The sequence below is a fragment of the Rhinolophus sinicus genome, chromosome 4 (assembly GCF_057876585.1).
Source record: "Rhinolophus sinicus isolate RSI-liver-muscle chromosome 4, RSI-T2T, whole genome shotgun sequence".
In the NCBI taxonomy this organism is placed as follows: domain Eukaryota; kingdom Metazoa; phylum Chordata; class Mammalia; order Chiroptera; family Rhinolophidae; genus Rhinolophus; species Rhinolophus sinicus.
Window position 1 is genome coordinate 7735255 of NC_142504.1, and position 26503 is coordinate 7761757.

The following is a 26503-nucleotide window of genomic DNA, read 5'->3' on the forward strand; positions in this document are numbered from 1 at the left end:
GAGACAATCAGAGTTGCTCTACTGCAGAGGAGCAGATTTCTATGAGCAAAACTAAATCCAACCAGAGGTCACCTACGTGTCTGGTGGCCCTGATGAATGACACTCGGGACGGGAGAACATTTCTCCTTGGTGTTTGCTGATTTCACAGTGGAGGGAGATGTGTCACAAGATGCGTCCAATTTCAATACTGATTTTCAAACCAAAACTATGGCACTCCCTCTGGTCTTTCTACCCTTAGCGTCAGCTGATTCCTTTTGGAATTTCTTCTGTTACATTCTCTAGAATCTCCTTTCGGAAACTCTCAGGATCCCTGGGGTGATTGCATCTATTTAGCTCCACCGTTATTAGGTTGAACCATGTGAAATTCCATTTTTGTAGGGGAAAAAATGGTTATATATTGGGAGTTTTAATGGTTCAACCCAGTGTGTTTGTGGAACTCTGACCATTTACAGGTCAGAGGGCTTTGGAACTGGAAGATCCCAACAAGATTATAGTGTCCTCCAGCTGCCAACATTTACAGGCCACATCACCCTGGGGCTGGCCCAGGACTGACTTATCGCTGTAAAGTGACTCACCCAGATGGAAGCCGTGATCCAGTCCCCTGACAGACTATGAAATGTGGTGTGAACTGTCAGGCTCCAAGAGGTGCTGATTTAAAGGGTCAGGATAAAGAAAAGGGTTCCTTTAGGTCCAAAAGGCTATACCCTGGCAGGGAAGCAAATTGAGCAAATATCCTGAAAAGGCCAAAAAGGCCTCAGGACCTGAGACTGCCCCTGGTTCCGAGAATTCTGATCAGACACGACCTCCTCCTGGTCTCTGCCATCTCAATGGGAAACTTTTCTCGCCTCACACTATCTGAAATGCTATTTGCAGGACCCAAGCCGTCAACCCAAGCCATCCACCCTCCTGCACAGGACTGACGTGGGAAAGTGGAGGTGAGCCTTTCTGCCCGGAGCGCATCCCTCTGGCACAGCTGGGTGCAGACTTGCAGGAAGGGCTTCAGCAAAGGCTGGAGAAGGGTCCAGGAGGAGATTCCACACTGTTTCTCATGTTCTTTTACAGGCTGATCTGTTTTTCCTGATTAGAGAACAGTGGGCATGCCTCTAATAAAAAATAAATAAGTGAAAATTAATACATACTCATTAGAGAAAATTAGAAAACTATAGATAGGTAGAAAAGAAGTCTCCCACCTTCCCATCACCACAAATAATTACTATTAATACTTTGGTAACTTTCCTTTCAGTTTTTTCTAAAAAAAAAAAAAATCATAATTACGTGCGAAGTTTCTATCTTCATATTGGTAATACCAATGTATTATATGTAATAAGAATATAGAGGCCTCTATATCAAATATGTGTTGCTAAGGAATAGATACTGCTATAGAAATTCAGACAGACCACAACATACATTTTTCTCTACTCCTCAATTCCTTCATCTTTAAAATAGGCGTAAGAATTCTATAGATTCTGTTGTAGAACACAGACCACAGCCTCCAGATTTAAAGGCCAGTCTTTGCCATTTTCAAGAGCTGCACTGAAGGGAGAAAGGAGAGCGCTTACCAGTCACAATCCAGATCCCTGCACATGCAAACTGCAGGCAGTTTTTCACTCTAAATGTATCAGAAGTTTGCTTTTGGTCAACAGGGAGAAAGGAGCCCCAGGACACCAGGGCGGGGCATTGGGTCAGGACCTCAGGCTACTGCAAACATTCCTTTCCAGTAACATTTGAAGAATGTGGAATTTGTCCAGTTAGACCTTTGGGGATCTTTGAAGGCATTACACTATTTATCCAGGGAAGTAAAACATTGAGCATTGACAAAAGGGTCACCAAGTTGTCCGGGGAGCACAGCATTCGCATTGCTTTGTTGGCGGAGATTTTTAACTTTCGGTTAACCCCTAACTCATTGGTTTGCCGTGAGGACACTTAGAATAGGAATCACCAAACTTTCCTTGTAAAGGGCCAGGTAGTAAATATTTTGGGCTTTGCGGGCATATGCGAAAGTAGCCACAGACAGTATATAGTAAATACATGAGCTTTCTTTATGGACATTGACATGTGAATTGCGTGTCATTTTCATGTGTCGCAGATTTTTCTTTTTCGGATTTAAAAAAATAATTTAAAACATTAAACAACAGCAACAACAACAACAGCAAAAAAAAATCCTTCAAATTCACAGCTGTAGCAAATAAGCGGTTGGCCGTACTTGGCCCCTGGGCTGTAGCACCCTCTGGCTTAGAACAGTCCTCCGTTAAGCGCTGTATGTTAGCTGCTACTGGCCCCATTCGAGTTATTATCAACATCAGCACCATCTCTTCTAGGGCCAAGTAGTGCTGGTTCCTGGAGGAGACGGGGCTTGCAGGCCACAAGCCCCAGCATCCCTCTGCTCTTGGCAGTGATCAGCTCTTAGCTCCATCATGGCCAAGAGGTTTGGTCTGCCAGGCTGGTGCTGGTCCCCTTACCAAAGGCTGCCTGGAGAGCTGTGCTGGGCTCGGAGGGCAGGGACCAGGCTTCCTGACTGATTGGCTAGGTCTGCCCTGGAGTGAGGGTGGCAAGGTCTGTGTCCTTTGATGCCGTTTTTTAGCCTGTTCTTCCTGGGGGGGTGGGTGAAAAAGGAAGCCGGAGAAACCCACTGTGCGTGACTGGTGCTAGGTCACCTCCTGTTGTAAAGTGACAAGAGGTAGGAGAAAAGGGGGTTCTAAAAGAAGAGGTGAAACAAAGGATGTGGGGTCTAGGGAAGAAACAGTAGGGTGTTTCTTCGCTGCCTGGATTACCTAGAAACCTGCGTGTGCTCAGCTCAGTAGAAATATTATAGATATCTTTATAAACCTTGACAGCATTATTTCATTATTCATGAAGGCTTTAAAAAAAGAACAAAAAACCATAACTGGCTTCCTTTTAAAAGGAATTTATTCCCAAGGCATTTTTTAATTGAGTTTTCATGGTAATTCTTTGTATTGACTGTTGAATCAACATACCCAATAAACAATGTTCAAGTTCATCGTTTTATTCAGTACGTCTCAACTCTGCTTCTTCAAGATGACAGAGTGAGAGTGAACCCAGACCGGCATGCGTCGCATACATGGCAGTGTGTGGCCCTTTCTGACCTTTTAAGAGTAATTTTAAAAAGGACATCATTTTGTAACTAAGAAAATTTATCCTAAATCCATAATTTTAGTGAGCTCTTCCATTGTGTGCACATGTGAAGTTATTTATGAGTATGTGGGTGTGTGTGTGCGTGAGAACACACATGCGTGCATACTTCAAAGCTGTATTGTTAAGGCTTTTAACAACTCACTTCTGAGACAGAAGTTTCTTGAAGGCAAGTGCTGTTTTGTTTTGAATTCATCTTTGGATGGAAGTTGTTATGTCTGTCTCCCACGGTGTCCTGCACAGTAGCACACATCCAAAATTATTTGATGAGAGAAAGAAGGATCGGGGGCTGCGAGACATTGAGAAGTCATTAGCTCCAACCCTCCACCCTGTAGTTGTATCGACAGCACCCCCGCTGTACACCCGTCTTCGCTTCGGTATTTCTAAGGGCAGGATCCTGTTTTCTGTAGCTGAACAGCAGAGTATTAATCCTTCAGATGCCTAAAAACTGTCGTATTCGAAACCGAACGCCCACCCTACCTCCATCACCACACCACACTCGCCTTCTTTTTCCTCCCGGGCTAAATATTTCAAGGTTTGTTTGTTGTTGTTGTTGTTGTTGTTTCCCAAACTTTTCTGATAATGTCTTTCTGTTCAGATATTTCTGCTTCTTCCTGGCCACCCCTTTGTGCATGATTTCCTGTGTCAGGAGCTGGCCCTCAGTGTGACCCCAGCACTGAGTGCCGTGTCCAGATGTGGCCTGACCCAGGCCCAGGCAGTGGAACCTCCTCTGTTCCTTGGGTTGTGCTCCTGTTAATGAAACCCAACATGTCAGAGCCTCTGGCTGCCATGTAAAATTGACTCCTCTGGGACTGACCACCAACTCTGACACTCAGCCCTTGATAGTATGAATAGTGGTGGACTCTCCTAGGTGGCAGAACATTCTCCCGGAGGGGATTCCCTTAGTGACAGTGGGTAGTTGTGATAGTCCCAGAGCTCAGCTGAATCAGAAGTATTACCCAAAAGATTACTTGTGACATATCATCTCAGGGAAAACAGAGCCTGGTTGAGTGGAATTCGAGAGATTAGCAGAGGTGTTAGAGAGGCCAGGCAAAGAGAAGGGAACGTGCAGGTGAGAGGGAGGTACAGTGGGCCAGCGAGGGTGGCTTAGAATCTCTTGGCCTGAACCCTTCCTGGATGTTTCTTTCATGCCGATCCTTTGTGTTTTACCTAAAAGAATCAAATTTTGAGGAGGACCTGGGCTCCATGAATTATTTGTAAGCCACGTATTTCTTATTCTGTAGATGTGTTTTTGATTTTTTTTTAAAAAATCTTTTACAAGACGTTACATTTCTCCGGTTAAGCTTCTTCTTGCTAATGAGGCCCCTCTTCCTATTCTCCGAAGACCTGCTGAACCTACATAGGAAAAGAAGCTACAGGGTTGAAGTGGTGACTCAGCCATTTTTACTAGTTGTGATCTTACACAAGTCACACATTCTGACTCTCCTCTGTAGAAAGAGAAGAACAGTATTTATCTCGTGAATCACACTCACCTCACTGGGTATTTGGAAGATTCAGTGAAATCACTTATCTGAAGTGCTCAGCGTGATGCCCACCAGTACCCGTCCCGCCGCGTCACAGTTAGTTTTCTGCCCTTCGGCATATCCACCATCTTGCTCACCCTTCGGTCAGACTTGATAGGATACCTTCTCTTCCTTCATCCAAGCTATGGATTTTTATTGCCATTAATGGAGAAAGAGCAAGGCCAGATCCCAAAGATTTCCAAAGGCCACTTCTAGGACTCTTTGGAACGCTGGTCTACATTGGAGGTCACAAAGTCAGATGTCATCAAGGGCTTCCTTATATAAATGTGTGAAGAAGACAGGTGAGAGAGTGGTGGGCCTGTGTCACCTCAGGGAATGCTTGTTCAACCTAGAGCCACATGTCAGTAGAAGTCGCTGCCTAAGCAATCACCTGGGCCAGGGAACCAAGATTCCAACACCACCTGCTTCTGGGTATAGGTTCCTAACACGCTCTTGTGTTGGGTTCCTGTGGCTTTAGAGCATATTCCTCAAAATATGGTTCAGAGACCGTCAGCAGCATCTGAGAACTTGTATGAAAGCCAAAATCTCTGGCCTCTGCCCAGATTTAGTGCATCAGAATCTCTGGAGGTGGGGTCCAGCAATCTGATGAACAGACCCTTCAAGAGATTCTGATCATGCTCACGTTTGAGGTCCACTGATAGGGGAAAGTGTTGTCAGCCCTGGATGGACATGGGAGTCCTCTGGGGAGCTTTAAAAATCCTCTTGCGTGGTTCCCAGCCACAGAATTTCTCATTGAACTGATTTGGGGTACAGTCTGGACATCAGGATTTTTCAAAGCTCCCCCAGGGGATTTTCAGGTGCATCCAAGGTTGATAACTGCAGTTCTGGGGAGCGTGTTGAAATGCCCACATACTCCTTTCTCCTGGGTGGGGAGGTGAGGAGTGGGAGGCATGTATATTTTGACAGAGCTCCCTAGTGATCTGCCTCCCCCTGGAGAACGTGACCTTAAACTTCCAGCTGCAAGAAATAGCCTTGATGAGGCTTCTTGTAGACTGAATGAATATTCACTCAATGTGATTTGTTTTAAAGGTTGCTTCTAATGCTATATTTGTTCAGCAAATGTAGGCATTCATATAGCACAAATATTAGCTCCCACATTCTCAAAGGCGTTCCCCATGGTATGTCACCTGGCCAGCATTATTGTAATCATGTCTTAGGATCGTCCACACTAATTGAAAAGCACAGCTCATTTAAAAATCATTCAGGCTTGTGTGGCACTGCTCCCCTGACCAGGAAGCATTCAAGAGTAGAAGAGATTGGCTGATTACCGTTTCCTGCCTCCACTGTGGAGGTACTAATGCGTATTATTTTCCTCAGAAATTTGAGCAATAGGAGAAGTGAGAAAAATTATAAATCCTTTTTTCTGAATAAAAAAGTATGTTTTCTCAATGAGAGGCTAACGCACCAAGCAGATAAACATTTGCACCTTGGAGCCAGTGGGTTCAAAGCATAGTATAGTAGACGCTGCATGGGATTGGAGGAATCAGTGATCTGGATTCTAGAGCTTACTCTGATATTACCTGTGTTATTTGAGGTGAGCCATTCTAGCCACCTGTGGGTCTCAAAGTGTGGTCTCCAACCAGCAGCATTTACAAAACCCGGGTATTTGTTAGGGAGACACATGGCTGGACTCACCCAGCCCTCCTGAATCAGAGAATCTGGGGGTGAGGCTTTGGTGTATGGGCCTGGACCAGGTTGAAAGATTCTCTGTCTTAGACCTTGGACATTCCCTTGGATGTGCCATTGAAATGATTCAGTTAAAAAACTGGCATGTGGGTAACAGAAGAGAAAGAGCTCTCCAGGAACTCGATACCCAAACCCCTTGTAGGGTGCTCAGCACACAATAATAAATCGTGCCATCTTAATGGCCTGGTCAGTCCCATTTCCAGGGTGAAGAACTCTGGAGCCGTCTTTCTTTCTGTAGGAGCTGAAAGCTGTCTCATGTGATTCAGGAGAAGCACTGCTAACAAATGGCGTTTCCGAAGGATGTACAGAGGTACACAGGCTTTGCAGTAAAACAAGGGAAAATTTCAAGCTATTTATCAAAGCTCACGCAGCTTCCATTTCAAGACAGGTGGGAAAAAAAAAAGTAACATGGAACAAGAAAAGAAAAGAAATCTGTATCCAAGGAGTCTCATAAATAAGAAAGGAGTGGGGGAGCTGTTGGCCTTGCAGGTTCTCAGAGTATTTTTGTCGTGGTATAGAAAGCTTTCAAATGTTTCCGCACATAATTCTTATGGTTTTTCTGTTATCAAAATCCATGGTTATAAAATTAGTTTACTGCCTATTACAACGAAAAGAGGAAAAGGAAAGAATAATTTCAAGGAGAGACGAGCCGGCTTGGGAAATGATACCCGGAGTTAAAAAAAAAAAAAAAAAAAAAAAAAAAAAGAGGGAAAGAGAGAAAAGAAGAACAGCATTCACCCAGACTACAAAATATCTTTAAAATCTAAGATACAGTGGTGCTTCATAATTTAAGGCAATTCCCACAAAATCAAACGCAATTTTCTAATTGGCTTTTGTTTAGTCGGAGCCTGTTTGTCAGAGATAATAGGAACCGTTTGTTGAACATGAGAGAGACGTGGTCTGTTATGTCTGGGAGGGATGGGGAAATTATAGTTTTTATTGAAAAGGGCAGATCACAGGCCCACTTTGCCTGAGTAAATAACGTTGACTGAGGAGAACCACGACAACTGAGGACCTACGTGGGACATCTTTGTGGAACCCCCAGCAGTGTCAGGTGGATCAACCACTTGACACTAAAATCCTGATTAAAAGTCTGTAATCTGAGTTCAAATTCTGGCTCTGCCACGTACGGTCCTAAAACTTTGGACAAGGTACCCAGATGCTCAGTGCCTCCGTTTCCTTCTGTGTCAAAAAAGGATAATAATAGAACCGCCTTTGTTGGAGTTTTATGAGGACTAAGAGTTAGCATACATGCAAAGTGCTTTGCATACTGCCTGGCACATAGCAGGCATTACTTTATTGGGACTATTTACTAACAGCCATGTGTTTCTTTAAAAGAACCCTAAAAATAATTGTATTGTTTCTTAACTGTAAGACCTTTTGAAAGCAGCAGTGCTCTATCCGATACCCCCGATGTGTGCTTAAGGGGGCTGTGATTGACAGAAGGAGGTTTTGAGGGGACCCTGAGAGCACAGTTCAAACAAGACTGATGACTCTTGAGCCGTGGGGATTTTCTCCCTGGTCAGCATCACTAACACATAGCTTTGGGGGGTTGTTCAAATTAGATTCAGAGAAACTAATTGATGGCATTTGATTTCCTTTTTGGGTATTTATTTTTGGAATAGACTCATACACCAACACTAGAAATGAATCTGAAATAAATGTCATGATTTTCTCTCTTATATTTGGCACACTCTCCATAGATGGCTGGACCCTGCTGGGTAGCAGCTAATATTGATTGGCCTATATTTTTCTCAAATGAACTTTTCTCGGGCTCTGTAAAATCTAAATGGTAGCAGTACCAAAGTAAATGCATTCAGCTTACGAACTGGTACTCATCTTATCTGCAATGCAGTTTCCTCATCGATCAATTGGGGACGTTAGTGCCCACTGCCTGTTGGCTGAATGAGATCATGTATGAAAAACATAAACTGCTGCTATCCGCCCCCCCACCCCCGAAAGCACTCAACCAGTATTAACTTTTTTTATGTTACTCATGTTCATTAAAATCGAATGCATCAATGTCAAAATAATAAATTTATATGTAATGGGAGAAGTCCCACTATTCTCTTCTGAAGAACTAAAGATATTATACAACCTTTAATCGCAAGTGACTTTTTAGACCAGATCTCTGCCTATTCCCAGCATTTCGATCCACCCACTATCAAATACAAACCTGACCCCTCTTACTCCAGTAAGTGTGAGATTAAAGCTCAGCCCCACAGCATTTGATGCGTCCGGTGATTTTCAATTTTGCTACAATTACATTTATGTTATGAGCGGTATGTCTCTTATCATAAGTGGTAGTATTTTGGTGTTTTTAAAACTTTCCAACATCCTAATAAACAAATCAGGATGAAATACTACAATAAAATATTGAAGTCACTGTTCGGCTTGCTCTAGAGATATGGGCAGGAATTGTCAGTGGATGTGGAATTGTCACCAGTGGACACCTCCACTCTCCTATAATTTTACATGTTGTTGAAAAACCAGCTCATATATTTTTTTTCAACTCATCATGGAAAAGACAGCTAAGATGTACTCTTAAATAATGTACAAAAGTGTGTGTTGTTTAAACCTTGGAAAAGTGAACAAGAAAGCTTTCCTGGACTTGAATTAGAAAAAGAATGCAGTCAACCAAAATTTCCCTGGCGAATCAGAGATTGGAGCTGTTTGTTATTCAGCAACAAAAGAAAAATATGTAGTTTCATACAAATTACCCAGATTATGAGGTAAAAGCATTTTTTAAATTAAATTTATTGGGGTGACAATGGTTAGTAAAATTATATAGGTTTCAAGTGTATATTTCTATAGTACATCATCTGTACATTGCACTGTGTGTCCACCACCCAGAGTCCGTTCTCTTGCCATCACCATATATTTTACAGAGGTTAAGGGGGGAAAGGTGCTGGCAGAAGAGAGAAAAGGGGATCCAAAGCGGTTTTCTTTAATAGCTCTTCAACATTTCTTTTTCATCTCTTTAAGCAAAAAATGCCTTTCTTTAAACCACTCACCATTCAGATATGAATTTTCAGGACAGGTTTTGGTGATCTCTTCTGATGATTAGTGGAAGAGAGTGGTTTCCTGCTCTGAACAAGAGTCTTGTGACGTGTTCCCGGGAGACCTTGAGCACGTGGAGAATTTGTCGGGCATATTTGAAACTGTTGTTTTGTCTTCCCGATTCGCGGAACTGTGTGTGGTGACCACAAGGCCAGAACCCTCCCCAGAGGAGGCAGATGTCAGGAGCCTGTGGACATCAGGGTTGTATCACGTATCCGTGCTCAGAGGCCTGCAGACTGTGTAGCTCTGGACCATCCCGCAAGTCCATGGGCGGAGTGGTCATCCATAACCTCACACTTGAGGACGAGGACATTAAGTGCAGGAAGGTCAGTGGCAGAGAGGTGGCTTCATCCCAGGTCTTTCTCCCCAAAGGCTGTTGGTTCCACCACAGCACAGCCACCAGAAATGGAATTCCTTACATTATTTTCTTTCTCCAGCAGTGTCCCAGGTCTAACGATACTCCTACATACCCTGACCTTCTGCTGAGTTTCCTAACCCCAGGTATAAAAGCGGGTTTCGCTGTACCTGCAGGAGAAGTCCCCACTGCCACCCCAGTGGGTGTATATGGAGATAGAAAATGTCGTCGTACTTGGTTATGTGGAGTTTGCCTTGTGGAGCTTTGGTCCTGAGGAGGGAAACCAGATTTCTGCTGATCAAACATTTTGTTTTAATCACAGAATCATGTCAACCCTGCCATGGACTTCACCCAGACCCCTCCCGGGATGTTAGCCCTGGACAACATGCTGTACTTTGCCAAGCACCACCAGGACGCCTACATCCGGGTAAGCACGCAACCCCTTTTGGCTACTGTAGGTCTCCTCCTGAGCTTGAATTTCTAACTTACAGGTCTGGAGGTGAGTGGCCCTTTAGGTGAGTGGCCCCAGAGTTTTGGCTTTCATCACTCAGTAAAGTAAAAATTAAAATGAAATGAAATCAACAGGGGCACTGAACTGAAATGTTTTTTTCTTTTATCTTTAAGTACTTTACATATGATGACATTTTAAAATATGAAAAATACTGGAAAATATTTTATATGGATCAATATTTCATTATAAAAGCCCTTAGACTTAAATAACAAAGGAGAGAGATGAACTATCTCCCCTAAACCTGCACGATTCCAACTTTAGTGGAAACACTTAGACTTCTCCAGTTTCTTCTAAAGAGGCCCGGGGCTCTCGGTGTTCATGCTTTCGCTCAATGTAATGCTGGAGATACAATAAGATAAACAGAAAGAGAAGAATGGGCGAGGTGGAGAGGGAAGGGACATTCCTTCGCTCATTTCGTAACAGACACACGACACTCTAGCTACCAAGGCAGAGCACTTTCTGGGTGGGACAGAAGGAGACTAGAAGATGCCACCTGCGGATCGGGCAGTGCAGGGGACAGAAGGACCAAGTGAAGGAAGGGGAGCGTAGGGACAGTGACATGGAGAGCCTGCCCTGCGGGGCTGCTTCACTGCAGTTCCTGGATCGCTGTCGCCTTTCCTCAGGAAGAGGAACCCAGATTCAGTCGGGTGAGGTATCCTGATCCAAGATTAGGATGGAGGAGGGTATGAATACATGGGACAAGGGAATTGACGGGTGGTTAAAAGGATGGCTAGATCTCAGCGTAGAAAATATTGGGTGAATGAATTGCCTAATGCAGGAAGAGCAAGGCTGAAATTAGAATATGGTAAGCATCGATTCCTCTCACACTTTCCGTTGCATCTCTGTTGGTGGCACTGGCCTCCTGGAGACTGCGGTTTGAGACCTGGCACTGTTGTTCTCTAGTGACGTAAATATGGGTAATTCCTTTTTACCTGGTCTCAAATTTCTTCTCTACACAAGGGAGCAGTAATTCCCCCCAGGAGGGTTGGAAATGTGTGTTCCTTTGGTAGTCGCCATGCCCGGTGGGTGGGGTGCTCCCGGCCCAAACCTATAATACACGGGACAGTCTGCGCAGTGCAAATGTGTCCAGCTCAGCAGTGACCCCCTTGAAAAAGTCATACCGGACCTCTGAATTCCCTGTAGGCACTATATTTTAACTTGATGTGTTTTCCTATATATGCAATTTGATAAGTTTTGACATATACTGAGATGTTATTTGTAATTTGATTATGTAAAGGATGTTATGCATTTCTCTGAAAGACGTGGGATCAGATGCTTGGTCAGAAATGTAGTCTCCCATAAGAAAACTGTTTTCTTTTTTTCCAGTTTTTTACTGAGAAATAATTGACATATGTCACTGTGTAAGTTTAAGGCCTACAACATGAATGGCTTGATTTACATATATTGTGAAGAAAATTGTTGTTGTTTTTTTCATGAAAGTTCCATTTGGCTTGTAATGTGTATGTATTTATCGCACAGACTGTTTTCTAAGAATTTAATCTGCTCCCACAGAAGTAAACTAATATTTTTGCGATGCCATGTAGTATTGCCTTGGAAAGTTGTGTGTGAAAAGAAGAAGCCATGTAGAAATTAAATTTAGCATTAATGATTAATGCTTGTGGATGAATATATCTAAAATTAGAGCTTCTTGATGCTTTATGTATTGTTGATTGCATAAGAAGCATATGTCTTGTGAAAGTAATTTAATGTTTTAAGCCGCTTTTCCTCAATGCGTTCTCTAAACTGTTATACGTAAAAGTAATACCATGGGAACCTGACAGAACTTTATATCTAATAGGGAGAGATTTAAAAGAAAGACCTATTTGTAAAGCAAAGTGTGGCCCTTTTTGCCCAAATTCATTTTTTTTCTTATTGGTTAGACATTCCTATAATTGACATACTCGTTATTTACTCAAAAGTGCCCCTTAACTGATGTTTTCTCCGTCCCCTCTTACTTTGGATCTGACTGGATGGAAAGCTGCAGCTATTTGCATAAGGGGTTATGGGATCACATATAAGGTCTGAGGCATTCTGCAATCAAGTTTTGTGGTGACTATGAAAAGAGAGATTCCCAGTGATGGTGAAATAGTGATATAGATAGTGAAAATGGTCATTGCAGACAGCTCATTAAGTGGTCCTTTCTGAAACACAAAGGTGGGTTCTTTTTTTTTTAAGTTTACATTTTGATAAAATTTGCTCTCTTTTTTTTGATCAGGTGCATCTCCTGTGTGAATGCAGTTATTTATTTATATCTTTCCTTCAGTAAACCCTTTTTCTGTACCTGGATATAGTCTCCCCATTCCCTTTGCCAGTCAGGTCTCTGGTTGAGATTTTTAAAGGGGACTGTAACACGCTTACACACATGCACCCACCCTCTTCACCCTCGACACCCCCCTCCATTATCACGTTGCCTTAGACACCGTGCACTTGTATTTTTCCAGATTGTCTTGCTGCCTCGTGTTCTAACTCACCTGCCACTCACCTTTCTGCACCAAGGCTATCACCCATCACTTTTCAGAAGCAGTCTCCTCTTGCTTCGCCTCAGTTGCCCTCCCATGGACACTGGACAGTGTTTTCCAATTTTAGTATATGTGCTGCCGAAGCGAGCACTGGACAGTGTTTTCCATTCACCATTCTCTCTTTTTGCCGGCAGCCAGTGAGGTCTGTGTTGGTTCTCTCCCTGGCTGTTTCGCTTAGTCTCTCTGGTGGGTTTCTCTCCCTCAGCCTGCCCGTCAAATGAACACGACCCCCAGGACTCTGTCTGGGGACCATTTTTCTTCTCAACCACTCAGGCTGCACATGTTTACTGAGTGACTATCAAATGTCCATCAATGAGCTAGGTGATGGAGAGTCCCCAAGGACCAAGTCATTCATGAGTCCTGTCACCGAGGAGGTTATTATCTAGAAATGCAAAGAAGGGGTGGGGGTAGGATGAAGAGATAAATATTAGGTGCTTTCCTAATCACTTGGAGTATATTTTGATTGATCAGGAAGGATACTGGGGACACAGAGGACAGTCACCAACACAGATGTGGAGATCAGGCCAGGAAGGCTTCCTGGAGGAAGTGGTATCACATTAAGGTGTGTTGGATAGTACTAGTTAATCAGGTGAAGGGGAGGGGGTATAGGAGAGGATGCCAAGCAGAGGGAAACAGTGAGCAGAGGCACAAAGGCATGTGCTTTATTCGGGGAACCAAAAATCGTATAGTATGGCTAAAACTGGGAGAGATGGATATGATCATGGCTTGAGAGGCCGATGTGGGAGAGTTCATTAGGTACCTTTTGGGCTGAGTGAAGGTGTTTGGACTTATCTAAAGTCATTGAAGAATTTCTGAAGTGTCTTCACTAAAGATGATGCGAGTTAATTTTAGAAAAATTGCTCTCCTGCCACAAAACAAATATGAGGAATTGAGAGACTAGCAGCAAACATGAAATTTGAGAAGTTATAGGGAAATGATGGTAACCTGAACTAGGGTAGTGGCGGTGGCATTGGGGAGAAGCAGTTTGAATGAGTTATTTTGGAGCTAAAATAAACTGGACTGTCTCCGAGGAAGAAAGAGGGAGATTATGGACTTGAGCGAATGGATGGATGGTGGTGTCATTAATGAAACAGTGCAGGTCTGGAAGGGGGACTTTTGGAAACATCCAGACCCTTCTGCGCATGTAGGACCTCTGTGCAGGTGGGCATGTCTAGTTGGCAGTGAGGTACAGGCAACAGAAGTCAATATCTAGACACCACATTCTGTACAGTCTACATCCTTAAACGTCATTCCCTCCAATCCGTGCGTCTGGATATTTGCCATATTATCTTCATGGGCTCCCTGCTAAAACCCAGTACCTGTGAACCCACCACCCAGGCCAGCTGCTAGGATCATCTTTCCAAACAGAGTTCACAATGCTTCAGGGATCACCCCCAGCCCCCAAGCCTACCTCTTGTGGTACCAGACATGCAATGGATTTTAATAATTTCTTGTTAATCAAGTGAGTAATGAGTTTCTTTCATTTTTATTTAAGTGGTCTCTTGCCAGTGATCAATTCATGTTTTAGCATCTGAGAATCGTGGCCTGCGTCCTTTGAACAGTTATAGGAAGGTATATTTTTGAACCTGAATTTATTGACAGGCAGCCTTGTTTGTCATGTATTTTTTGAATAAAGTCTGTGACTGTGTTCTAGTAAAAGCCGTGGATGTAATTGAATTACCCTGCACTTGGATGGGCACAGAACACCAGGAGGAATTGCAAATCTGAGCACCCCACTGTGCAGGGAGTAAAATCTGGAGTCATCGCATGACTTCAGACTTCTGGGTCTTATTTACTGTGGGCATAATTGCTTTTCCTTCATGTACAGATGCTACACCCCCCAGCTCTCCCCACCGAGGCTCTGTCTGGGAGAGGTGGGGGGCGGTGCGTGGCTCATTCCCATGAGCCTGCTGTCATTATTTCACAGACAGGAGAATGGCACAGAGCTGACTGAGCATGTGGTGCGTTTTGTTTTCGTTTGCTTTTTTTTTTTTCTCTTTCTGGAATGAGAAGCTTAGTGGCTCCATTGGAAATAAACCCTTTGGACTTTGAATATATATTTTTTGATGTATTTAATTATTCACTGGAACTACTGAGAAACCCAGATGACTTGGTTTTCATTTGGTTCAAGACTCATGGGGGGAATTGTCAGAGCCAAGTTTCGGGAGGAAGCAGGAAGGAATGACAAGGAAAGCAAAGGTTTCCAAACACACAATGGCTACAAACTTTGCATGCAATGTCATATTTCTTTATTAAATTGTAAGCTCTTTGAAAACGAAGGCTGTCTTTTTCCTGTATAGCACTATACTGGTAGTACCAAATATTTGACACTAAAATGCTCTTATTTTAATAAGCCTGGCGAAGGTATCTCTGCAAGGCTTTTCAGATTTCAGTATGGTCATAGCTTCAGACTAGTGACGTGAGAGGTAACATACAGAAGTATTGCAGAAGGTCGGGGTAGGTTCAGACCTATTGTCAGTCACCTGGCCCACTTTCCACATTTCCACCGGAGAGAAGCACGCTGTGTATAATGCTAGACCCTAACAACGTGAGCTAAGCTATTTAAATGTGCAACAATAAAAGCCACATGAAGGCAGTGGAGATATTTCTGTTATCATTTCTATCTTTTTCAGAGGAAAAACAAAGTCACACAGAAAATAAAAATGGTTCACCTTCTTAGATACTCAAAAGCATCTAACTAAAGGAAGAGAAATCCCTTTCATCACTCACATTTATTCATTTTACTGACTCATTCAGAAAATAGCAAACACTTACCATCTGCCAGGCCAGTGCCATGCACAGTGGGCGGCGTGGTGGTCAACGAGAAACGCAGAGTCTAGTTCCTAGTTACCAGGAAACAGAACAGCCAGCGAAAGAAGAGAGTAGGGTGCTTTCTGTTTTGTTTTGTGTTATCCTGTTTTCTTGTCCCACCCCCAGCCCCTCTTGTTACCTTCTGGATTTTTAGATGTGACCTGTCCTGGACATATCCATCAAGTCATAAACACTTTACTTCTTTGCAGTTTTCCACAGTATACTGAGTAGGTCATCATGTCACTGTTTTATAAATTATAGTGTTCAACTGTATGAGAATCACTTAGGACTTGTTTCCTTTCCCAAGGACCTAATTTGAAACAATGGCACTGCTTTTTAGAAAAGTATTCTGGTGTTGGGTCAATATGGAATAGAACAAACCTGACCCCTCTCGCATGGGTCTCCTCTTTCTTTGGGGCAATGCCATATCCTAAACAACATGTGTTTTTTTCAAGTTTATTGGTTAAGTTACCTAGATTTCAGGTGTACAATTCTGTAATACATCATCTACATATATCACATTGTGTGTTTACCACCCAGAGTCAGTTCTCTTTTCATCACCATATCTTTGACAACATGTATTTTTAATGAGGCTGTTACCCAACTAACTACAGAATTTATAAAATATGGAGGGTCCCAGTAACAAAGTAGAAAGCGAATTCTGGAAACTACTTGTTTTTGATGTACCCTGCAGTTCTAGCCTCAACATCCCTCATCATTTGTGATGAGCATTTTCATCCAGTTAGAACGTCTTTGCACCCTGGGTGACTGCAATAGAAGAGAATTGATTTCCTGAGAGGGGAAAAAATAGAAATTTCTTTAAAAATAAGATTAATTACAATGGTTCTGTGCAGTTGTGAGTCAGGGCACATGTAAGTTTCTAATATTATCCCAAATCAAAACAAACATTTATAATACGTCAAGTAAAGTAGATTATGGGAAAAGATGGATATCTGTACCTAAGGATTGTCTTCTCAAGGTTCTTTCGTGGTAGCCATTTTTTCAAAGGATGAAAAAAATGTAAGGTATGTGTACACTATTTCAAAACCTTTAAATGGATTCTTCCTCCTCATGATACATACATAGAAAACACTACTTTGAAAAACTGGTTGGGAGAAATACTGATTTAGACCCCAACTCAGCACTGGGACGTGAGAAGCCTGGTTCTTGAGCAGTACTGAAAATAAAATGCTATGGGATGACCCAGCATAGAAAAGCTACCGTCTTTGAAGCCTTTCCGTATTCTGAGTACTTAGGACACATTTTTTGTAATCTTCCCTGCAGTGCTTCCGGAGGTGGGAAGATAAGGTTGCCTTTGTACCCTGTTCTTCCAGTCTGTAGAGCTCTGTCCATTGAGGTTTTCTCACAGCCCCCCTGTGAAGTTGGCACTGTTGTTATTTCCATTTGACAGGTGAGGAAACGGACACACAGAGAGGTTAGGTGGTTTGCCCAGAATCACACAGTTGAGCAAGTGCCAGAGCTGAATTGAAAAGCAAGTAGTCTGCTTCCAGTGTTCATAGCCTGTGCCTTTTAGGGCTTTGTAGATTCATGTAGGGGTTGCAGCCACTGTTCAAATGAGTCCTGTGGAAATGTTTTGCTCAACTGGCACAGTATTTTTAAAGGGAAGATGATTGCCTTGCCTGTAGGTGGGGTGTGCACGCCCTCTCCAAATAATCCCAAGCCCAGAACTCCCTCTTTTATTCTGTCTGGCTGCTTGATCTAGTTGTCTGCCTGGTACATGAGGCAGTTGAGTCAGTGGCCACTGAGACTGGTGGACTGCTGTGACCTTTCTCAGTGCACCATCAGCACACAGTAGGTGCTCACACCATTTTACTTGCCTTTTTCCTCTCCCAGTTCATAAAGTTGTACTTGATGAATGTCCCATCTCCTGGGGGTGGGAGGGGGTCTCATCTTTATGGGCTCAGTGTTTGTTGTCTTCCATCCCTGTTGTCAGCTCCTGGAGAGCAGCTGCTTCATCTGTGTCCTGGATTTATTCTCTTGCTGAGCATAAAGGGCTTTAATTTCAACCTCCCAAGAGTAAGGAGAAGGAACAGGCGTGTGTCTCAGATTCTCCAGCTGTAAATTTTGAAGAAAAAAGTCATCGGATCTTATTATAAATACACCGGACTGGAGTTCTTGGGGCGCTGAGCACGGTCAGCCCTCCGCCCCAGACCACGCAAGGGACCCCTTGCTACCCACCAGCCTGCATGTCAAGGGAACAGGGGCCAAATACCCCACATGCACTAAGGTGGGGTGCTGATGGAGGCGATGCTGAGTCTTTAAAATAAATGAAGGAACTTTTAACATTTCAAGGGGGAAATTGGCAGTTTCCTAAGCGACATAATTATAGGACATTGCGTAATGTGTAATTAAACTTAACTATGAAGCAAACGACTGGAACAAAGCTCGGTGGCACATCATTTTTCTTTTTGTTCCCATAGTGCTGGCAGATCTTCCCCTCCCCTTGTCCCTGAAACGGCTTCAGCAACAATTGCTCCTAATTTTTTTTTTTAAATGAAATTATATGTTACCCGTTAAACACAAGTTTTGTGTAAAGGAGCCTTTTTTTTATTTGAGTGACGTTTTCTTTCTAGGTGATCTGGAGCACAGAATCAATTTAGAATAAATAACAAGGACCCTAAGGCACAGCCTTGCTGGGACTTGAAAACGACTCTTTTGTCTCATGATTCATTTCAATACTTTATTCCTTGCTTTTATTTGTATGCATTCCTTGACCAAGGTCCACAGTTTGGAGGCTTGTTTCAATGCAGTGTTTTTTTGCTTTGTTTTTTTTCATGTTTCAAAAATAGTGGCATTGATGTCATTGATTGTGAATATCCAAGCTGTTACTGCCAAATAATCAGGACCCCCTTGAGAGTGTGAATATATGTGATTGGATTTACTAATTGTGCTGGAAGGGAGAATTTCCGACTTCTGAAGTCAGTGATCTGAGCAGAACGCTTCCGGCCTCAGGGTGAGCTCATTGTTCAATATGGGCTTTTATCTAGAACCACGTGTCTGAGGGAGATAGGTTCCACACACCCTGCTGACTTCTGGACACAGCGCTGCGTGTGCCGTGCCCCCATGCCGCCTGAGCTCTTTTGGTACTGGTTTGGTGCTCGAAATCTCAAGCGGGTCTACAACGGGGTAGCTGTCAGTTTCATTCTCCTGCGCTACCAGCCCTAGCTGGGGGTGAGTTTCAGAGTTTTCACTTAGCTCTATATGAAGGTTTTTCTGTTTTTCAAACAATAAAACACAGTGAGACGAAATTGAAAACAAGCTACATAATGAACTATATGCAGTTGGCACACAGTGAACCTAAGCCCAGCATGAATTACAAGGTTAGAAACTGCAGACAGCCTCACCTGGGGGCGACACCCTCACTAGCTACCCGGGAAGCCCTTAGCCAACAATCAGTGTTGCGGGGGCGGGGGAGCCTGTCTGTCTTAGACCCAGAATGTCTTCCATTCTTTCCCCAACTGGTCCTCGGTTCACGTTGTCCATGTGTGTGTCTCACTGTGCTAGTTAAACAAATAAGTGTTTATTGAGTATCTGCTCTGCGACCAGCTGCCTGCTTTCTGCTGTCATCGATCAGACTTCCACCTTTAACTGCATTTCTAACTTCACTGTGCAGAGCTCAGGGCTATAGTGCTAGGGGTTTGCTATCGCTTTTCCCCTTCCTGCTCTCGTTGTAATTCCTTTGTTGTTGAAAGTTGGATGTGATGTATAGGGTACCAGGAACTGAGACCAGTAGGCTTTTAGTGTGAGATTTTATGTTTAGCTGGCTAGGAATTAGCCCACGTTTATTGTTTGCGGTAGCTGTAGGTGTCAGAGGCTGAAATTTCCTCAGGTGTCCTTATTTTTGTCACTCCTGCTGTGTTTGTGTTTCCCTAGAGACTCCTTCTTCAGTAGGGTCTGAGGCTGGTGATTCTTTTAGCTGTGATACCCTGTGATTATACAGAGTCCTATTGATGTGATGGGAAAGGGTGGGAGAGAGGAAGGGTCCTCTAGACCTGTGATTGGGGCTCAGTCTTTTAATGAGCCTGTGCCCTTAGGCTGTGACCTTCACAAGTCCGTCTCAGTTCTGTCCTCTTCTTTTAGATGAGAGGAGAAGGCTAAGCATGGTTGGACTTGGGCATTTTCCTTCCCCCAGGTTGGTTGGGCTCTGGTGAAATAGTTTTCCTTGAGGCCACGCCACTGTTCAAGAGAACGGATTGCTTTGAGCTTATTTTAACATGGTCACTTTCCCCTGCCCCGATTGAAGCAAGAGATCTTGTGTTTTTGTTTTGTTTTGTTCTGTTCTGTTCTGTTCTGTGTTTTGTTGTGTTGTGTTGTGTTGTGTTGTGTTGTGTTGTGTTGTGTTGTTTTGTTTTGTTTTGTTTTGTCTGACATTCACCTGGAGAACCTGGCAGGGCTCCTGGAGGTGAAAGTGTAGGGACCTCCCTAAGGCTGGGACTCCAGGAGTTTTTACCTTTTAGGCTAGTCAATGTTGCATCTCCAGCAATTAGTCAGTTACCGTTTAAGTATGTCTGTCAGGCTCTAGCAGTGGCTTCTACTCTCAGGAAGTTGTGACCCTCAGTATTTGCCTGTTTCTCCAGTTTTGAGAGTGACAGTTTGCTCTGTGACCTCAATTTTCTGATGAAACAAGGCGAAGTGCTGATTTTCAGTTTGTTCAGCCTTTTTCGTGTTGCAAGTGTCCAAGCTTTGTACGTGTCAGACCAGAAACCAGAAGTCCCTTCCTTTTTCGTAGGAAAAAATAAAAAATAACATGTGAAGTATAAAGAGTAGCTGGTAGTTTTGTCCCATTGCTGGAAATTCCTGTGCTCAACTGTAATTTTGTCACAAATATCCTTCTAGCACTGGATCCGCTTCCTTCAGGAGTGAAGCTTGGCTAAACCTACTTAGAACTTTGTTGTGACTCTACCTTCAAAATATATCCACACCCCCACCTCTCTTTCCCACCTCTACCAGCTTTCCAATGACCCAGTCCGTTAAACCTCTCTCTTGTGACATTGCAGTAGTCTCCTAATTGGTTCTGCCTACTTCCTGCTTCTACCCTTCTTCCTCTCGTCTGTTCTCAACACAGTAGCCAAAATACTAGGGAGCCAGAGTGATGCTTCTAAAAGTTGGTCTCCTTACGTCCATTCTCTGCTCAGAATTCTCCAACGACGCTCATCTCGCTCAGAGTAAAATCCAGGGTCATTGCCATGGCCCTTCAGTCTCTATAATAGTCCGTGTCTCTGCCTTTCTGTCCATCTATGCCTCCCTCACTCAACTCCAGCCACAGAGACCTCCTTTGTATTCACTGCTAAGGCTGCCATAACAAAATTCCACCGGTTGGCTGGCTTACACAATGGAATTGATTTTCTCGGAGTTCCGGAGGCTGGAAGGCTGAGATCAGGGTGCCATCAATGTTGTTTCAGCTGAGGCCTCTGTCCTTGGCTTGCAGACAGTATCTTCTCGCTGTGTCCTCACATCCCTGACGTCTCTTCCTCTTCTTATAAGGTCATATTGCATTAGGGCTCCACCCCAATGGCCCCATTTAACTTAGTTGGCTTTTTAAAGACTGTATTTCCAAGTATAGTCACTGTCTTAGGTACTGAGAGACCATTTAACTTACACTTTTTTTTCGGGGGGCACATTTCAGTCCATAGCATCCTTGTTCACCTTCAACGTACCAGATGGACTCCAGCCCGTGGGCCTTGTGCTTGCTGGGAATCTGTCCCCCAGTTAGCCATGTGGCTCCCTCTGACACTTCCTCTGGCTCAACATGGTCTTTCTTCAGCACAAAATATAAAGGAATTTCACCCCTTTGTTCTATGTCCCCCTTACCCCTTTGTTTCCCTCTGAATGTAAAGCTTGTTTACAAACTCTAAATTTACCTTTTCTTTGTTGTTCTGTGTCTCCTCTTTATCTGTCCTAATGTTTCAGCTCTGGGAGGACACAGCCCGTGTATTGCATCTCTGCTGTGCCCCAGTGCCTAAAGCAGGGGCGCTCTGCAGCTATCTGTTAAACGAGTGCCTGAATCCAATGAGTCCTGGCGTTCTCCTTCAGGCTGGATTGCCAGTCACCCTGAGGAAGAAAGCCACAGAAATAGGTTTCCATCTTCAATATGCTGTAAGCTCCCTGGCTGTCGCGCTCCTTCTGGCCTTTGTCCGTCCTGGAACGGAAACCAAAGTAGCAGCCATATTGCGGTGCCCCCAGATAACCTTGCCTCAGATATGCTGATGTTGGTGCTTAGGTGAATCACTGCTGACTTTCGTTTGCAAATTGTGTTCCTGTGACCAGAGGCCAGCCAGCATTAGCAACCTGCCTACCAAATCAGAAGGCATTTTGTGCTGTTATAATAAAATTTAGGTGGTAATGTCCCCAAATGCCCCATCGTAAGTGGTAAAAATAGCTTTCCCCTTAGGATCTGTGCAATACACCTGGTATACCCAGGAGTGTTTGGCATGGTCAGGTAATTTTATTTTTACCTTGACCTTAATTTTATCAACTTTTCCCCGATACTGGTAAAACCCAAGATTCCAAAATTTAGTATAAATCATAAGTAATAGACAATATATTTCTTGTATTTTAACAAAGCAACTGAAACACTATTAGTAGCAGATATAAAAGCCCTAATAACTAACTTCTCTCTGGCTGGTTTATCAAGGGCTATTCCCACAAGGGTCCTTATATGTGGAGGCTTTTAGGATCCAAGACTCTGATATATGCTATTCATACCTGTCTACAAACTTGAAATTACCAAGATCAGGAAAGCCAGCTTGCTGACGTTTTAGTTCTTGAATGGTGATGCTCATGTACCACAGGACCTTTGCATACACTGGTTCTGCTAACTCAGCCCCTTCTTTTCCACCCCTGCCCCGTTACCCACTTCACCCCCATTCATTCTTCAGGACTTTGTCCTTCTGGTTTCTTTTTTATTTCCTTGGTTTTGTTTCCTTGTTACTTTTTTTATAGCATTTACTCAAGGTGGGATTATATAATCCTATGTTTTATTGTTTTATTATTATCCCCCTCAAACATGACATTTTTGAGCAGAAACCATGTCTTGTTTTATCCTTTGTCCTCACTGTCTAACATCGGCCATTTAAATGATTCATTAAATGAATGATTCAAGATTTGATATTTTGAATCCTTGACCGGTCTTGCTTTCCTCTTTGTCCCTCTGAAGTCTTTCATGGCCATAAGTGATATGTGTCAGAGGATCAAAACTAACGTTGGACTTGGAAGACATCTGCCTTTCAGTGAGCTGATGGGACCGTCAAAATGGCCAGTTTGTAAGGGCAGATGAGCTACGTAGTATTAAGCCTTACACAAAGTCTCAGTTACAAAAGACAAGAGAACATGTATGTTACATGAGTAGACACGAGTTCTGTATGAAAAAACAACTGAGAAGACCAAGGTTTATTTAGTTATTTCGGCAGATGGGTCAGTTCTGCTGACAACCTGGTAACTTGGGGTTCCATGCTGTATATATCCCATTGTTTGGATGGACCACAGTTTGTTTATCTGTCACCCACTGAAGGATATTCTGGTTGTGTCCATGTTTGGTAATTATGAATAAAGCTGTCAAAAACTTCTGTGTGCAGGTTTTTGTGTGGACATAAGTTTTCAACTCCTTTGGGTAAATACCAAGGAATGTGATTGCTAAATTGTAAGTTTAGGGTATGTTTAGTTGGGTAAGAAACCAGCAAACTGTCCCATTGTGCATTCCCATCAGCAATGCACGAGCGTTCCTGTTTCTCCACGTCCTCACAGCACTTGGTGCTGTCAGTGTCCAGGTTTTGGCTGTGAAATGATTTGAACGGGAACTCTCATCCATTGCATTGGGGACTGTGAAATGACACACACTTCTTGGATGATGGTTTATAAACATATATTTAAGTGGCAAAAATATTAAGATCTTTTGACTTCACATTTCCATTTCTAGAAATGTACATAAAGGCAATAATTTTGTAAGTAAGCATAAAACTTGCTGTGTGAGGATGTTTAGCATTTAGGCTTGGATACCGTGCAGAGGAGAGTACGTTTGGGGAAAGGGAGGGTCTGGGCACAAGGCTGTGAGTGAGAAGCAGACCTGGCACCTGTGCAGATAGAAACCAGATAAGCAGCTGTGCTTCTTCGCCTTGGCGTCCTTAAGCACGTGAGGATGAGTGCTGGTTTATTTTTGTTTTTAAAAGACAGGGTTCTGAAATGAAGGAAAACGTAAAGTCTTTGGGGGCTATTACAACTGAGATCATTGATCTCCCTAATACTCGGGCACTTGTGCTATTTATCATATTGGCTGATTGGGAACAAGAGTAGCCGGCGTGTACCTCTTGTGGCATAAGGGAGACTCGGTTCGTTCCAGAGGGCGATCTGGGGCCGGTCAGGGCTTCCTGGGAAAACCATGAGCATTCATTGCTTTGCCTGCAATGCTCTCCTTCCTCTCCATCCATATCTTCAGAGAGCTTTGTCAATTACAGAGCAATTAAGAAAAATTTCCTCGTTAATCTTGCTATCAAGGAATACTTTTGAGCCTCTTGTTTTCCATTTTCCATGGCTCACCTGAAAGCATGATAGAATTAACTGAGAGACAGACCAGTCATTAGGCAAGGAAAGTAGGGCTCAGGTTGAGGGCTTGTTTGCAGCTGGAATGGGGACCTTGGAACAGCACTGGTACCCAATATGCGTGAAGCGGAAGGAAGTGCTCTCAGGGGCATCATCACCAAGGAAACACAAGTAGGTTTCCCTGTCAGTACTCCCACATGGGGTGCCAGCCCATGGCACCTTTGCAAGTAGCCCTATGCATGTCCCCAACCACACACCCGGATTCAGGGGTCCCCCTTTCTAGTATCAGGAGGTGAGGAGTGGAGCGGTGCACGTGAGCACGTGGCAGGGATGTTCCTATGCTGTGGGAGCTGGCTCCCTGTCATCTCATACGTTTTTTCCTGCTGATTCTCACTCACGGTATTTACAGGAAGCATTTATAGCAAATACTTGCCAAGTGTTTTCCATAAACATACAACCAAGGACATTTTTCACACATTCCAGCGCTCTGTAAGGTTTGTTTACACAATGCACAGAGAAGGTGAGCGCACAGTGTCTGTAAACAGACTTTTGAATTGTGGGCTTCCGCCGGCCCTGAGTCTGTCCTTGTCCGTGGCCTCTGCCTCCCTGGGGACATAGCAAGCACATGCGGTGGACACAGATCCTTTCTGAAGGAATTTTCCTCCATGGCCTGGATTCCATCGGTGGCTGCGTGTTCTGACTGCGGAGTCACTTCTGGGTCCTGAGTGCCGGCACGGTGAACGAAACAGTGAGGCTGGGGGTTTCTGAGGGCATCACAGAAGTCATTGCTTCTGAGAAAATCCACAGGGAAGTAGAATGGGGAATGAGGACGGCAGGGGATTAGAAGATGATTGTAACTCAGTTAAGATGCTTGTGAACGTACAGAAATTATACATTATGGAATTTCTCATGTTAAAACCAGGCAAGTTGGTGTTGGCCATAATGGACAGAGAAGCCCACTACACCCTTGGTGGGCACTGCCAGCCTGGTGAGAGGCCAGAGTCGTAGCCTGTATTGGCCATTCACTTGTTCAGTTACCGGTTCATTAACAAGTGCTGAGTGTGACTCTGCTCTCGTGTGAAAGATTCCCAGCTGGTTGAGATGGGATTCTAGACCTCATGGGCTCTGCCCCTCCAGGGGAAGCAAGACACACACACTTCACCACAATAGTGGCAGAAAGTGAGACTTGCTGCAAGAAAGGTATGGATAAACGCTGCGGGATTTTAGAGGAAGGAGTCGCGTGAGGCTTTATGGAGAAAGTGACCTTGGGTTGGGTCAGAAGGAGAAGGGAAAATCATACAGGTGCAGGAGAGGGAGGGGGGCGTGGAGGGGTGTCAGGAGAAGCAATTTCCAGAGAAGAAAACCCCATCTGGACACACCCCTGTAGGGGGACTGTCCCACAGAAGAGATCTCTCCTTTAATAGAAGAAGCCGTGATCTGGGATGCTTGTATAGAGATAGATGTAATGAGATGAATTTCATTTGAAAAGCAAAACTTTAATAGAAGAAAGATTTCCTTTTCACATGCCTTTAAATTCAAGGAAAGCAACGTATGCCTTAACGTCTTAATTAGGTTTCAATAAATAATTTTCCCATTGTAGCTAATTTAATGTGTATCAGAAATAATATAATCAGAAAATTAACACTTTCTGCTTGAAAGCGGTTCTACAAAGGTTGATTTATTATTGTCCAGAAGAGAGTGATAGGAAATAGCTCTCTCTCCTCACCTTTCCATCCCCTCAAGTTCATTTCCCCCCAAACCCGAGTGAATTTATGAATCTATGAGCTAAGTGAGAAAAGCAAGTGTGATCTGCCTTACAGGAATTTATTTTATCCCCAGCTCTCCTGGAATGCGTTTGTTTAGCAAAGCGAGTTATATCCAAATGCATTTCAGAGAATATATGTGGAGTGTAACTTGGCTTTCAGACTACAATAACTGTTGAGACAGTGGTGACAATTTCTCAGTAAGAAATCAGGCTTGAGAAATGTCAAGCCTAATTTTTCATCTCCCAGGGACTGTCAGACCACGCCAGCATCTCAGAGTCGGCATCCCACTGAAGGAGACAGGAGGCATTTGTATTCAGTTGTGCAGTGTGCAGTGAGTCAAAATGCTGCCCTGTGATCTGGTGATTTATTGCTAATGTTGCCCCGAATGCAGACGGGTGTCTCTGACTTCATTCAGAACCTATTTCCCAGGTGCAATTAATCTTTATTACATTCCAGAGCTCACCTCTGGCTTGGAATGTTAAAAAGATACGTGAGGAGAGAATCTGGAATCAGTGTCTCCTCCTTTGAGGTCTCCCCACCCCGAT

At 43.6% G+C, this 26503-nt stretch overlaps 1 protein-coding gene across 6 annotated transcripts in view; it reads left to right on the forward strand.

Moving 5' to 3' along the window:
* The window catches only part of ELMO1 (engulfment and cell motility 1), a 474721-nt gene that overhangs the window by 221498 nt on the left and 226720 nt on the right, over positions 1–26503 (forward strand). For all 6 annotated transcript variants that reach the window (XM_019726329.3, XM_074341005.2, XM_019726327.3 and 3 more), the window contains one exon: positions 10118–10222. In XM_019726329.3, coding sequence (XP_019581888.1) covers positions 10118–10222 — 105 coding nt within the window. The remainder of the gene's footprint in view (positions 1–10117; positions 10223–26503) is intronic.